At 32.8% G+C, this 17048-nt stretch overlaps 1 protein-coding gene across 1 annotated transcript in view; it reads right to left on the minus strand.

Annotated features, from left to right (window-relative positions):
• Positions 1-17048, minus strand: part of KCNH7 (potassium voltage-gated channel subfamily H member 7) — a 467687-nt gene that overhangs the window by 55090 nt on the left and 395549 nt on the right. The window contains exon 8 of the mRNA XM_054562728.1: positions 11618-12017. Within this exon, the coding sequence (XP_054418703.1) occupies positions 11618-12017 (400 nt within the window). The remainder of the gene's footprint in view (positions 1-11617; positions 12018-17048) is intronic.

Below are 17048 nucleotides of genomic sequence, written 5' to 3' on the forward strand. Positions count from 1 at the left end.
TGTGTATTCTGCTGGAATTCTGTAATTGTCAAAATGTCAAGATAATTGATAGTATTGCTCAAATCTTTTATATATTTACTGATTTTTTGTCTACTTATTTTATTAAATACTGAGAAAGGAGAGTTGTAATTGTTAACAATCACTGGATTTGTCTTGCAAAACTGTGTATTTCTACTTTAGGTTCTGTCAGTTTTTGCTTGATTTAATGTAAGTTCTGAAATTGGAGGCATATGTATTTAGGATTGTGACACTTTATTTTTGGTAGTGGTCCTTGTGTTGAAATCTATTTGAAATCAATACAGTTCCTTAGGTTTTTGTCATGATTAATATTTGTATGAACATTTAAAAAATCTTTTTTCTTTTACCTATGTCTTTATATTTTGTGCTTTCTTTAAACAATATATGATCAAGCCTTTAAAAAAATAGAGTCTGACAATTTCTGCAATTCAATGAGAGTTTGGATCACTTATATTTAATGGAATTGTGAATATATTGGGTATAAATCTAGCTTCTTGCTATTTGTTTTTTTAGTCCCCTTTTAAAATTTTTTTCTTGCTGTGTTTTGGATTTATTATTTTTTATTATTTCATTTTGTTTTCCTTATTGGCTCATTGGCTGTGTTTTAGGGTTTATAATATGCAGTTTTAGTTTAATTATTATCTTAAAAAATGTAATACAATTTCCTGTATAATGTAGAAATTTTTAACAATATGCTTCTAGGTCCTCTTCCCATATTTTGTACTATCATTGTCACATTTTTAATTCTACATATGTTATGAAACCTACAAATCATGTCATTATTCTTGTTATAAATAATTATTTTGAAGACATCTAAAAGTGAGAGAAAATCTTTTATATTTACCCACATATTTAATATTTCTAGTGTTCCTCATTCCTTTTTATTGATCTAAGTTTCATCTGGTATCATTTTCTTTTCACTTGAAGAATTTTATAATTTCTTGTTGTCTGCTCTTAATGAATTATATCAGGTTTTGTTTATCATTTTTCAAAGAGAGTTTAAATGAACAGAAGTTTCTATGTTAACAGATTTTGTTTTTCTTTAAGAACTTCAAAGATTTAATTCTATTGCTTTTTCTTTATTTTGATACATTATTGGGGTGACATTGGTTAATAAGGTTATATAGGTTTGGAGAGTACATCTTATGATACATGATACAATGCAATATATATTACATTGTGTGTCCACCACCCAAAGTCAAATCATCTTCCATCACTATGTATTTGGTTCCCTTTTTCCCTGTACTACCTCCATGCCAACTCTAACCTCTGGTAACCACCATACTGTTGTCTGTATCTATGAATTATAATTTGATACCTCACTTATGAGTGAAATCATATGATTCTTTGCTTTTTCTGACTGACATTTTGCTTAGAATAATATTCTTAATGTCTATTTATATTGTTGTATATGGCAATATTTCATCTTTTTAATGGCTAAGTAGTATTCCATAGTATGAGGGAAGAACAAAAAAACCCAAAATTATTTTCTGGAGGGTGGACCCTTTATAGTACAGGCTTCCCCCACTGAGTGTCCTAGGAACCCATCTGTATCAGTGTACCAGCTGGCGATGTTGTGAGAGGCTGCATTCAGCTTCAGTGAATTTTTTTTGGCTCAACATGTTTGCCTATTTCATGATGGGTGATTTACAAGTGCATCTGCCCACACCACACTGAGTGCTCAGCAGTTTTTGACCCAAACTAGCATGACCCCCATATCCCACCCTCCCTAGTCACCTGATCTCACCCTGAGAGACTTTTTTTTTGTTTCCCCAGATGAAAAAAAGTCCTCAAAGGGAAATGTTTTGCCCATGCAGAAGAGGTGAAACAAAAAAGAGCAGAAGCACTAAAAGGCATGAGTTAAAAAACTGTTTTGAGCAATGGAAAAAATATCTCATAGGTATATTGTAGCAGATGGAGAGTACTTCGAAGGTGACAAGTTTATACATGTATGAATAAATACACAATTTTTAATATATAAATTCCATTTTTGGGGGTCCCTTCTCATTATACAGGTACCATATCTTTTTTATTCAGTTCCTCTTTATACAACCACTGTGAGTAATGCTGCAATAAACACAGGAGTGCATATATCTTTGTGAATAAGCGTTTTTGAGTTTTTTCAGTAGATATTCAGAGCTGGATTGCTGGGTCATATAGAAACTCTACTCTTAATTTTTTGAGGAACTGCTAGACTATTTTCCATAGTGGCTGTAGCAGTTCACAGTCAGCAGTGAATGAGGGTTCCTTTTTTTCCCACAACCTCTCCGACACTTGTTATTACCTGGCGTGTTGATAATAGCCATTCTAACAGGTATGAGGTGGTATCTCATTTTAGTTTTGATTTGCATTTCTCTAATAGCTGGTAAATTTGGACATCTTTTTATGTATCTGTTGGCCATCTTTATGTCTTCTTTGGAGAGATACTGTTCAGGTCCTTTGCCCATTTTTTTTAGATTGGATTGTTTGATGTTGAGTTTTATGAGTTCTTTATATGTTTTGTCTATTAACTCCTTGTTGGAGCTACTATTTGCTAATATCACCTCCCATTTTGTTGTTTGCTGTTTTGTTTCGTTGGCAGTTTCTTTTGCTGTGCAGAAGTTTTCAATTTGATATCGTTCCATTTATTCATTTTTGCTTCTGATTCCTTTGTGTTTGGGTTCAAATTCATAAACTGTTCTCTAAAACCAAGGTCCATAAATTTAGTACCTATGTTTTCTTCTATTTGATTTATTGATTTAGATCTTATATTTAGGTTTTTGATTCATTTTGAATTAATTTTAGTACATGGGGACAAACTGTAGTCTAATTTTATCTTTTGCATGTGGCTTTCCAATTTGCCAGCATTGTTTATTGGAGGCTGTTTTTTCTTCATTGTCTGCTTTTGAATCCTTTATCAAAAATTATTTGCCCATACACATGTGGTTTTATGTCTGGGCTGTTGGCCCTTTTCCATTGGTCTTCATGTCTGTTTTTCTGCCAATACCATGCTGTTCTGATCACTGTAGCTCTGTAGCATACTTTGAAGTCAGGTAGTATCATCTCTCCAGCTTTGTTCTTTTTTTCTCATGATTGCTTTGGCTATTCAGGGATTTTTTGTGGTTCTGTACAAATCCGATGATTTTTTGCTCTATTTTTTTTAATGACATTGGGATTTTGATGGGGCATTAAATCTGTATATTGCTTTGGGTAATAGATCCATTTTAATTATATTGATTCTTGCAATCCATGAAGATGAAATATCTTTCCATTTTATTGTCTTTTTCAATCTCTATTAATAATGCTTTGTAATTTTCTGTATATAGTTCTTTCACATCATTTTTATAAGTTTATTCCTAGATACTTTATTCTTTTAGTTACAATTGCAAAAGAAATTGTTTTTGTCAGTTTTTTTCCCTGAAGTTTCATTGTTATATATAGAAAAGCAGTGGATTTTTGTACATGGATTTTGTATCCTGCAACTTTGCTGTATTTATTTATTGTTTCTTACAGTTTTTTGGTGGAGTCTTTAGAGTTATATATATACAGAATCATGTCATCAGCAAAATGTGACACTTTTACTTCTTCCTTCCCTATTTGGATACCTTTTACTTCTTTCTCTTTCCTGATTGCTCTGGCTATAACATCCAAAATTATGATGAGTAAGATTGGTGAGAGAGGGCATCATGCTCTTGTTCCTGATTTTAGAGAAAAACTTTATTGAGTTTTTCACCATTGAGTGTGATATTAGCTGAAGGTTTCATACATGGCCTTCATTGTGTTGAGGTACTTTCCTTATATACTCATTTTATTAAGAATTTAATAATAAATTAATGTTGTATCTTACCAAATTCTTTTTCTGCCTTGATAAGATCATATGATATGTACCCTTTCTTATGTTTATAAGGTGTATTACACTGGTTATTTGCATATGTTATTGCATATGCATATTATATATGCATATGGGATATTGTATTTAATTTGTTAGAATTTTGTTTAGGATTTTTCACATCTGTATTCATCAGAGATATTGTTCTGTAGTTTTCTCTTTTGTGTTATCCTTTTCAAGTTTTGGTATTAAGGTTATGTTGGCCTCATGATATGAGTCAGAAAGTATTGCTTTTTCACATTTTTGGAATGGTTTGAGAAATATAGGTATTGAATCTTCTTTGAATGTTTGGCATAATTCACTACTGAAGACATCTGGTCCTGGACTTTTATTTTTTGGGAGATTTTGATGGTTGCTTCAGTTTCTTCACTGTTTAAAGGCCTATTTAGAGTTTCCAGTTATTCATTATTTCCTCTGGGAAGGTTATATATTTTTAGAAACTTACCCATTTCTTCTATGTTGTGGAAATTGTAGCATATACTCTTTCATAGCATTGTAGTATGCTCCTTTGTATACCTGTGACATCTGTGGATACTTTTCCTCTTCCATTTTTAATTTTGTTTATATGAGTTTTTCTTTTTTCCTTAGTGAGTCTAGCTAAGGTTTTGTCAATTTTATTAATCTTTTCAAATAACCAGCCCTTTTTTTAATTGATTTTTTTGTATAATCTTTTGTTCTCTATTTCATTCAATTCTGCTCTAATTTTTATTATTTCCTTTATTCTGCTTACTTTGGATTCCTTTTGTTTTGTTTTGTTTTGTTTTTCTAGTTCTTTACAATGTAATGTTAGACTGTTTACTTGGGATTTCTCTTATTTCTTGAGATAGGCATGTAATGATACAAACCTCCCTCCTATTACTGCTTTTGCTGCATTGCAGAATTTTGATATGTCATGTTGTCATTCTCATTTGTCTCTACGTATCTTTTGATCTCACCTATTGTTTCTTCTTTGATCCAGCCATTTTTTAGTAGTATGTTGTTTAATCTCCACATATTTGTGGGTTTCTTTACTTCCTTTTTGCAGTTGATTTCTAATTTCAAAGCACTGTGGTCAAAGAATATGTTTTGTATAATTTCAGTATTCTCAAATTTGTCGAGGCTAGTTTTGTGACCCAATATATAGTCTATCCTTGAGAATGTTCCTTGTGCTTTGGAGAAGAATGTATAGTCTGATGGTCTGAGATGAAAGGCTCTGTAAATGTCACTTATGTCCATCTGTTCTAATGTATCATTTAAGGCCAATACTTCCTTACTGATTTTCGTTTGGATGATTTATCTGGAGCTGTCAATGGAGTATTAAGGTCCCCAACTATAATTCTATATTTGTCATTTTCTCCCTTTAGTTCTGCTAGTATTTGCCTTATATATTTCTATGCTCCCTGATGGGGTGCATATATATTAAGAAGTATTGTGTATTCTTGATGTAATGTCCTTTTTATTACTGTAAAATGTCATGCTTTTTCTATCATTACCTTTGTTATCTTAAAATCTACTTTGTCAGATATAAGTAAGGTTACACCTGCTTTTCTGTGGATGTCATTTGCTTCATGAATCATTTTCTACCCTTCTGTTTTTGAGTTTAATTAATTTTGTCTTTGCAGCTTAGATGTGTCTCTGGAAAGCAGCATATTGTTGTTGTTGTTTTTTTTAAATCCCATCTGCTACTCTTTGCTTTTTTATCAGTGAATTGAGTCCATTTACAACTAAGGTAATGATTGATGAATGAGGATGTGCTATAACAATTTTATCTTTTGTTTTCTGGTATCTCTGTGCTTCCACTGGTTCTTTTACTTTATGTTTTTGTCTATTGTTTTTGTTTGGCAGTGTTCCACACTTCTTTCCTCTTTTTTTTATTTTTAAGCTATATGTCTCAGTTTTAGATTTGTGTGTGTGTGTGTGTGTGTTTAGGTTTATGAAATAGAAATTTTCATATATACAGTAGCCCTTTTTCTTTTGAATGCATCTGATCTCCATCCTCCTTTGCAAGTTCAGACCTTGACTCCTACTCCTTTTATGTTTTTGTTGTCAGAAATTATACCTTTTTATACTGTAAGTCTGCTGGTTACCTTACTCTTAGTTTTGTGATGTTTTGGTTTTTGTTTCAGGCAAAATAACTGCCTTGAGTATTTCCTGCAATTGTGGTCTTCTGGTGATAAATTCTCTCAGCTTCTTTATGCCTAGAAAAATCTTTATATCTTCCTCATTTTTACAGGATAACTTTGCTGGATATATTACTCATGGCTGATAATTTCTTTCCTTCAGTGGTTGACCATTTGGTTCTAATTCTTTTGGCTTGTAGAATTTCTGTTGAGAAATTAATGGGCTTTCCTTAATAGGTTACTTTCTTCTTTTCCCTGGCTTCCTTGAGAATTCTTTCTTAGTCATTAACTTTTGACAGTTTTAATATAATGTACCTCAGAGAAGACCTCTTTGGATTGAGGTAACTAGGTGTTCTGTTTGCTTCTTGGATTTGAGGATCTAGCTCTTTTCATAAATTTGCGAAGTTCTCATCAACCATTTGTTTGCATAGGCTCTCCATTCCCTTCTCCCTCTTTTCTAGTTTTGGTGTTCCTATTATTCTTATATTGCCCTTTCTGATGGAGTCAGATAGCTCTGGTGGAGTTCTTTAATTTTTTTTTTTTAATGCTCAAGTTTCTCTTTACATCTCTCTGTGTCATTTCTGTATTTTTATCTTTAATAACACTAATCTTTTCTTCCATCTGGTCATCTCTATTTCAAATACTTACTAGTTCATTCTTGATCTCTCTTATTGAGTTATTCATCTCCAGAATTTCTGTTTGGTTCTTTTAAAAAATTTCAGTCTCTTTGATAAAGTACTTGTTTTGTTCACTGATTTCTTTTCTGACCTCATTAAATTGCCTGCCTATATTTTTTAGCATCTCATTGAGTTTTGTCAGAAGTGCAATCTTGAATTCTCTGCCATTTATATAATATTTTCCTGTCTTTGTTTCATGGAGATAATTTTTTTTTCTCCGAGTTGCCTCACTACCTTGGTTATTCATGGTATTTAACGGATTCCTTCTTTGTCTAAGCATGTACGTAGGAGTGGCACTTCTCTAGCAGGCAGAACTTTTTTAGTAGGTGGTGCTGAATTGCAAGGTGTTTTTTTTTGTTCTGTTTGTTTGTTTGTTTTTTTAGCTCTGTGACATCCCGGTGCTGTCCTTCTCAGCTAGATGCTGCTGTCAGTTTAGCCTTGATATGTGAGAGTAGGGTGGGCTAGGGGAACTGACCAGCTGCTTTGTTGTTTTGCCTTCCCCATAATGGTGATATTGTACCTCTACAGGGTACCGCCCTGCACCCAGACCCTAGTATGGGTCATGTTGTATACCTCTTGCTCAGTATAAACAGTGCTTCTGTACCATTTCTCAGGTTTGCAGATAATGTGCTCCACATCCCAACACTTCGTGTCGGGGGAGTGAGCTCTGAGAGGCTACAGGGTAGCAGGGCTCTGTGGCTTTGTGTCTCTGTCTGGAATGGTGACTCACTGGCAACTGGGTTGCGCCCCTGTGCTGTGTCCTTTTCCAGATCTCTGGGCTTAGCCACAGCTTATACTGCTCCCTTCTGATGGAATCCCTCTCAAATCTCTTAGCTCCTCTGCAATGAAGAGAGTGTGGGCCACAACTGGATTCCTCTCGTGTCTGAGCTTCACTTAGCTGTGAGCTCCTGGCTGCGGGGCTTTCTCTGTGGCTTCTCTAAGCTCTTCTCTCTCCTTGCCTCCCCCTTCTGCTCCCACTTGCCCACCTTTACATGTTTCAGTGCAAAGGTCCTTCTTTTGCATTGAGTAGAAAGTCCTACGTTGAGTTATAGCTATTGCTGTTGTTGAAACTTCAAGGGGAGAAACCAAACCATCTCGCATGCCACCATTCCTGTGACATCATTGCTCCAGGCTGTCCAGTCTTTTGACTTGCATTGTTTCTCATAAGAAATTTGCTATCAACCTGATACTTTTTTCTCTCTACATTATATGTCTTTATTTTTCCCCTTTAATTGTTTTAAAGATTATTTTTTTCTCCTTATCATTACTTTTCAGTAGATTGATTATAATACATTTTGATGTGTGTGTGCCTGCATGTGCACGTGTGAATGTATGTGTGCTTTGCCTTTTTGGAATGCTCCGAACTTCTTCGATTTATGACAGTTTTTATTAATTTTGGAAACATTTCAGGCATTTCTTAAAATTTCTTTTCTGCTTCCCTCCTCCATTTTCTGGAAATCCATATACACGTTTGTTTGAGTGCTTGGTATTGTCTTCTACTTCCATCATCTCTGTCAACTACAGTTGTAAATGAAAATTATTTTTCTCCTGCTTATGGGTTACATTTCTCAATTCTTAGCATATCTATTACCCTTTAATGGATTATGGGTATTACAAATTTAACATTTTTCATTTCTTCATATTCTTTGTCTTCCTTTAGAAATGTTGGATGCTGTTCTTGCAAGCTATTAAATTACTTATAGTTCAATTTGCTCTTTTTGGGGTTTGTAATTTAGGCTTTGTTAGGACTAGCCAAGCCCTAGGAATATGGCAATATTTTTCTGAGATTTCAATTGAATACCAGTGTTCAATGAGGGCTTTCTACTGCGCTGGTGGGAAATGTTCAGCTTACCGCTCTTCTGTAATTTATTTGCCAGGACCTGCAGAGTCTTACCTCATGCGTTTGTGACTGACTTTTCATCAGTAGACTCAAGGGGATACCTACACAGGTTTCTGGAGATTTTTTTTTTCCGAGCTGCCTATTGTCTGCCTGTCTGTCTTGCCAATAATAGCCCCTCTGCCACGATTACCTTTGATCTTGTGTTCTTAACTCAGTGAGACTACTGTCTTTGGTTAGATTGCTTGTCCTTTCACTGTAGTGCAGAAAGTGCCTCCAGAAAGAAAGCTGAGGATAATATGAGGCCCAACTTGTTGGTTTTCCTTCTCTCAGGGATCAAATCCCCTATTATTTGATTTCCAATGTCTAAAAATAGTTGGCATATATTTTGTTTAGTTTTGCATTATTTAAAAAATACACATAAGAGTATGGTAAGGTTCTAGTTATTCTATCATGGATAGAAGAAGCAACCCATTAACATTTTTTTTAAATACTATAGAAACAAGAAATTCTCCCAAGATATTTGTCAAGTAGATCATAGATGAAATACACTTGCCTTTGTTTACTGGTTTATGTGTTTTTAAAATTGTGTCTGTGTTATATTTATAACAGTTGAATAAAGATATAAATTTATATATTAGAATACCTAGGCATAAATATGTGAACATAGCTTCTATTTACACTTTTCAATGGCTGCTTAAATTTTCCTTTATTTTCATTTTGAATTGTGTGCACTTTCTAATCATTGTTCTCTGTACACATTCATAAGTAAAACTGGCAGCTGTTTTTGCAAATACAAGCTTTAAAAAGTGTATCTATATATTTTAATTGTTTGCATTTAGTTAGATAATAGCTCCTAATGTTTAATTTTTAGTTTGTTTGAATTATATCTCTGTAACAAGGATAGTTGATTGTTTTATTTTCTACAACTTGACTTCAAATTTTTCTTTTACAAAGATTATATTCAATGAAGCTCAGAGAGAATGAGAAGCTCAACCTGATATAAACTGAACTATATAGATTATAATTAGGATTAGTACATATGCAGTATTTTACATTATATAGTTGGATATTGTATTTTATCTTTAGCTTTAAATCAGGTCACTCATAGATCTGAGGACTATGTGCTTACTGTAGAAATATAATCCAAAGAAAACCAAATAATTTGCCAATACAATAGGATCTAAATGGAAATATTACATACAGCTACAACTATATACATCAAATATCTAAGCAAATATCAGTGACATTTTTATTATTGTTAAGTTTTAAGTCTTAATTTTACCATTTTCTTTACTAATGGCTTAATAGGTCATGGGAGCATTCTTCAGGAATTTTTCTTGTGTGACATTAAGCTTTATATAATCTCATTTTGACTATGGTTTGTAAAACCAAGTTTGTTATTCAAATAAAGGATGCAATGTAGAAAATGGATGTCTTTTATTCTACCCAATGAACTAGAATTCTTTTCTTAATATAAGAGAACTGGAAAGAATGGTAATGGAATAAGAAATACATCTGTAGGAGACACATTCCTAAAGAATCCATAGAAATAGCTTAGTGTCACATTAAAAAAAAGTAAAGAAAAGAATAAAAAAAGAAAGGCATGAAAACTGCCAATAATCTCCTGATTTAGGAATTAGAGATTAAGTGTAGAGCAAGTAAAGTGCTGAGTTTTCTTTAACTTAAAAATAATTCACATGATAAATGCTACTATGTTCTTCACTTAATTCTCACAGCAGTAAGGATTTCTAAGTGGTGAACAAGTTAAACTTCTGGGCATTTTAAAAATTCTTTTTTTTAAGTTTTAAATTTCAAGGTGTGTGTGAGTGTTTTTTAAAGTTTATATACATTTTCTACATAGGTGTTTAAATAATTTTGAAAAAACCTTTTTTTTTCCCGTTTCTTTATTTGCCACCTATGCAACTAAAGCTCATAACCAGTAGGAGTATTTACTAGCAGTTGTAGTCACAGACTGGTTGGGACTATTTGCTCTGAAGATTCAGTCTCTCTGGAATGAATGTTTCTATTTTTTCCCGTAGGCCCCATTTCCATTTCCTGCTGGGTGCAATGGCACTTCTGTGCTTATATCCAAGGCCAAGCCTCAATTTGAAGAATATCTTAAGACTTATTGAAACAGAATAATTTTGCCTATTCAAATGCCACTAAAATAAAAACACCAAGACATAAATATTAGAAGTAAATTTTAAGTGGACAATACACTAGTGAATCTGTTTAAGTGTCATAAATAAAGCTTATTTAAGCACATTTCAATAGTCAATATGTTAACATTTAAAAGTCAACTCTCTGGATCTATTTTAAAAATTTATACATAATCTCAGGATGATGTTATTTTTAAGCTTTATAAGTCTATCATGCTTTTGCCAATCGCAGGTTGTTATCAGCAAGGTTATCCTTAATGGTTCACTAATGTGATTTAAAAATATGTATCTATATATAAACATTAAAAAATTTAGTTTAATACAGATTTTTTTTTCCCATATGCCAAAGACTCTCCTTATAAATAATGCTCATGACATTACCCAATTACAAGGTAAATGTCAATCACTTAAGCCTTGACATAGTGTCACAGGGAAAGGAATTTATAGTCTATTACAGTGGTAGATATATGTGTATATATATGATTATGTAAATCATGTATATATATATATATACTTAAAAGATTAACTTACATTATGATTAGTGATGGTGACATATATGTATATGTATATATTTCTATCTAGTACATCTAGCAATATAATGTAAGCTAATCTTTCCTATTCTAATCTGACCTCGGCTGGAAATAGAAAAATAACCACTGGTAATAAATTACGGACCATTTTTTACAGTAGTAAAGGTGAACTGCAAGTCCCAGTTCCTGAATCCCAAAACCGATGCCACTCCAGTTTGATGCTCATGCTTTCCTGAGGTCCTAAAAACCTTTGGTGTCTCCCCTTCGTTGAGAGAATTAGATTTGATAGATCACGGTACCCAAATATTTAATCCCATTATTTCTACAATTTTCTATAAATTTTCTTTTGCCTCACTCTAAATGTTCTAGAGATATCGATTTTGTGATACTATTTTATCCTAATATATAAAAGAGAAATCTACTTACAGCCAATCAACATGACACAAATTGAAAAGATTTTTTCCGAATTGGTGTTAGGTGACACATTCCCGAATCCTACACTGGTTAAACTGCTGAAGGTAAAATAAAGTGCTGTGACGTATTTGTCTTTAATGGATGGCCCAGAACTTGAGTCACTGTCATTGTAACGTTTTCCAATTTGCTGTCCTAAGGAGTCCAACCATCCGATTTTGTCAGTCAGGTAGGGCCTTTCTACATTCCCAATCGCATACCAAATGCAAGCCAGCCAGTGAGCAATCAGGGCAAATATGCACATTAGGAGCATTAGAACAGCAGCGCCATATTCTGAATACCGATCAAGTTTCCGAGCCACTCGCACAAGACGAAGGAGTCGAGCTGTCTTCAAAAGACCAATTAATGTTGTTGTCTGTGAAAGTAAATATGCATGGTTAGAAACAGTTGGCAAACAACTCAGCGTATGTTCCTGTGAAACTAAGTAAGCAGAAACTGGTTAAGACAATATGGTAGCATTGAGGATAGCTGTATATTTGAATTAAGTATTTTAAAAATTTTACCCGCTTTGGGAAATACTCTGAAAATGTGCATTACATTAACTCAGTCTCTTGGCATGAATATGCATAAGACAAAGAGTTTGTCTCTCTTGTTTTATGCTCTAAGTGCCTTGCACATCATGGGTACATCATTCATTCGTCGACAAACATTCCAGTCTGTTGCTAGTGTGCCTAGCAAGTGACACACACTGGAATTAGAGTGTTGAACAAATATACATGCTCACTTTTCTAATAGAGACAGTTATTTGGTAGACAAAGTGTCTTCTCTAATACAGAGAAACAAGTTCACTATCTATTGAGAAGATAAATATTTTAAAATATTTTTAAGATAAACAAATAATAAGATCATTTCAGAGATGAGAAGTGCCATGATGAGAATAAAACAGAGTGATATGATAGAAGACGTTTCAGGGAATGGGTTGGAATGGGGTCCAGTTTAGAAAGGACGGTCTTGCTGCGGACCTGGCCTTACAATTGAGAAGGTTCTGGGTAATGAGAAGGAGCCAGTCAGGTAGATAACTAGAAAACTTATTGGATGATCATGAGCACGAATTAGACACTTTATTTAAATGCATTTTCCTTTCTTAAATGTGTTAAATTGATAAATTGTTTTTTGCTCTCCCAATGATATTATGTATTTTGCTTTGTGTTGTGATATATGTAACTACATGATTATTATTGATCAGGTATCTAATGATAGGACACTTCTATATAATAACAGGATACTTAACTGGTTGTTTGGACTTCAAATCTGATAAGCACAAATTACAAGTTCATTTCTTAGGTTTCCTAAATAATGTCAGCTATAAGTACTACATATTTCACAGGGCATATAATTATTCCATAGCTACATGGTGTTTACCAATCAATTATTGAGTCATTTTATCTGTTCATTGTTGGTGTTTATTTAGTAAAGTGCATCCAACTGAGTTAAGAACAGATTTTAATTAAAGAAATAGTTCATGACATAACAATCACCCTATATGTATTTGTACTGACTTGAAAAAAGGGCACTAAATATCAAGAAAAACATTTTTATAAAATACAATAATAAGTGTAACATCTTCTCCCCGTGGGTCACAGCAGTCCCAAGGGAAGGAGAGATTCCTCAGTTTCCATTGAGTTCTTTAATTCAGTTAAGTATTGAAACCCTCATGAGGTGAGAGGAGCTGGTATAATTGAGATGTGCTTATCACAACTGGACTCCAGACTTAGCTCATTTTGGAATATGTGGAGAGGTGAGTCTGTGTTAATGCTGGGTTCTGACTTTTCAGGCTGCAATAAAGGAAACATTTTTTTTGTCCTTCACAAATTTAAAAGTATATTTCTTTTAAATTTGAATAAATGGAGAGTTTAAGTTAGTATCATGTACTTCCCTGGGAGAAAAGTCAACTTTCTACTATTTGTATTATCAGTATTTTAGATTAGCAGTTATTTGCTAGCTCTGTAGAACAAGCAAACTTATATTTGAATTCTGTTTTTATACCAGTGTGGCACCTAAGTCAAGTTACTTATATAATCTCTAAGGATCAATTTTCAATGTAAATGGCAATTATAATTCATGCCTTATAGGGTTGTAGATAATATCCAACAAATGGAAGCTCCTCATGTTTTTATTTGAAAAGCCCACACATTTTTCCCCCCTACTGGTAAGCAGGAACTTTATATTGTAAATGGGTTTATAGACCTTACACACTTTCAAAATGTATAGCTTAGATATCTGGATCCCAAATGGGGGTTTATCAATATTGGTCTTGCAGCGTCCACAGGAAATGACAGGAATTTTAGACAAGAGCTTCATCCAGATGAACTGACTGCTTGGATTTTGATAATAGGAATCACCCTGGTTCGATGTGTCATTATTTTTATACTTCATAGCTTTAGTTTCCATGCTTATTTTTTTATCTTAGCCCAATTATCTATTTCTTTGTATCGAGAAATTAGAAATATCTGAGGATTATTATTTAAAACTTCTTGTCCTTGGAGCAAAATTTCTCTCTGAACCCCAAAATAAGTGAAAACTAATGAAAATTCTCTAAGTATTTGGTTAATGAAGTGAGATCCTTCAAAAGAAGTGAGCTGTTTTTATATCATATTGTGATAATAAGTACTAACAACTCTGCTGGCTACAAAGGTGGTAGAGTAAAAATGATGTTACAAAGAAAAAAGGAATAAAAACTGCTGGCATGTCACCCACCTCCTTTTTTGCCCTATTCCCAAAGAAACCTCTGATATGTCTTCTAGAATTATATTAAAATGAGATAAAATCTAGATGGCAGTAAGGTTTCTAAGCAGATAAATAAATATATCTTCCATAATAACACACAAGAGATACATTTTCTGGACAAAAAAGCTTAAGAACTATGGTACATAATTAAGTCTCAACCCAATTTCATAAGTATAGGTGAAAATTGACTTCAAGAGTCAAAGCCATGTACCCACGCGTAGCTGCCTGTTTGTTTGACAATGTAACAAATGACTTGGCCTTATTTCTCTTGTTACCAAGATGCATTAACACACCTGGGCCTTCTTTCTTAACTATAGCTGTGTACAGCACATCATGTAGATACCACAGGATTGTAATAACTCCTTTCTTTTTCTTCTTGTTTAAATATCTATTTAAAGATTAAAGGTGCTTTGTCCCAGGTAGCACAAGAGAAAGAAGTGATTGCACCAAAATCTCAGAGAGAAAAGTTTAATGAATGATCAATCTCTTCTTGCTGATTTGTTGGAGAGTATCAGTTCCCATTGTTTAGCACAATGGACTATCTTTGTATTATCTGCAAGTGAAAAATAGAATCAACAGCTATCTTAGAATATAATTGTGTTGACATTAGAATTTGGCTGAGTGAAGTGTTTTCAGAATGTGTGGTTATCTCATACTATATGTAAATTCATGTACTATCCAGACATATTATGGAAGCCTATCTTTGTGGGTTTTTTCAACTTTTAAAAATAGAAATAAAACTATCTTTAAACCAATTACAATAATTTCAAAAGTGGTATAGATACACTTTCTTTTAGATGTTATTTCTTGAGCTTTCCACTGGTATTAGAAAAATATTGTCTGTTTATTCTTACCTTTGGTAGAGATTCAAAAAGCATTAAAGCTCACTAAAGGTAAGTATTAGTATAAAATACAAAGACATCATGGTAATAAATAAGATGCAGAATGTAGTGAGCCATTTTGCAGTGGATTGAAGCAATGCACTTTGTTTTCTAACCCTGCCCATGAAATATAACAAAGGGGACCTAATGAACTCTAACAAGTTAAGTCTCTGTGCAGTCTCAGAACTCAGCTCCTTTACTATGATTGAATATTTCAAACTCTTTTTGCCTAAATGCCATAGTAAAAAACAAACAAACAAACAAACAAAAACAAAACTATTTAAGACTTATTTTTCATTCACTTTTTTAGATTCTTTTTTAAATGTAGACTCTTCTCCTGAAAATTCACTTATTTAAATTTCTGGGTGGCTGATAAATATAACACAATTTCAATTTTTAAAAAATATATCCACATCCATAGTTTATTATAGTCCCAGAACCTTTATTATATTAATGTAGAATTTAGTTATCTTTATTAAGTGTGACTTTAACTAACTTTTATTTTTAAAATGTATACTCTAAATAATTATGTGCTTATGAGTATGTTAGGTTCTAGACCCAGACTCAAGAAGATTATGTCATTTGTTTTCAGCAGACATTTTACAATAGATCAGACAATATTCTCTCTTAATGTAAGTGGAATTCATTTTCAAGGCCTGAAGATAGAACAGGTGATTTCTTATCAGTATTAAACACTTCTCTACTCAAGAATAAATGTGGCAGCAGTGAAACTGAGAAAGCCTCATCAGTACATCTTGAGCATCTTATGCTCAAGAATTTTTCAAACTAATTTGGAAAAATAATTCTACTTTCTTTTTAGTAAGCATTTTCAAGGCTGATACTAAAAATACTTTACTTCAAAGCTTTACCCTCTAAAACCTTTGCTTATGGTAAGTGGGTAGAATTTTCTTATATAAATGAGGAAATATAAGTATGTGATCTTTTATTTTATCTACAGAGTTGATGAAGTGACTTGTCACCAAAACTTTATACTTCATCCATTTTTTTGTCTTGTTTATCAAGAAATATTTGGGTACAAGAAGGGAAATGGAAACAGTGAGTAATAAATTTAATAACTATATGCTTATGATTTGTTTTATATTTTATTTCAATTACCTTTAAGCTCTGGTACTTGTAAATATCTTTTAATGAGTTACTTAGTGATAAAATTTAATAATTTTGTAGCTAGTTTCTAGCCGGTTGTTCAGCTTCAGTCACAGTATTTCAATATTTCTAAGGACAGCATTCACTGTTACAATTAAAGAGCCACATTTTGAGTGTGTAAAAAACATTGAGGGGGTCACCTAACTTAACCTTTCTTTATTCACACCAAACCTCACAAATTCCTTCATTAACTGTGGCTTTTAAACAGAAGATGATCTTACAACCTCCCTGGGAAACTCACTCCAATATTGAACAACCTATTTTGTTGAGACCCTTTTTAAAAAATCTGTTTTATAATTAACATTCTATTTTTCTGTCATTTGAACTCACTTTCTCTTTCTTTAGTTGGAGTAACATAGAGAACTGGTCATCAAATGACTCTAAATAGTACTATGTAAATGTGACAGTAAATAAGTAATCATGGATGTTATATTTTTTAAATGAGAATTTGACTTGTTCTGAGAAATATGTAACCAAAATTGTACTATATGCGGCCTCTAGCAATTTGTAGTCAATAAATCACCTATAAATGAGGACTAGATGATAAACAATGCAAAATAAAAATTGTTGATGGACTATTCTTATATTTTCTTAGTTCAAAGTTATTTCATTGG

The sequence above is a fragment of the Pteronotus mesoamericanus genome, unplaced genomic scaffold (genome assembly GCF_021234165.1).
Source record: "Pteronotus mesoamericanus isolate MK-2021 breed Mesoamerican mustached bat unplaced genomic scaffold, CSHL_Meso_final scaffold_651, whole genome shotgun sequence".
NCBI lineage: Eukaryota > Metazoa > Chordata > Mammalia > Chiroptera > Mormoopidae > Pteronotus > Pteronotus mesoamericanus.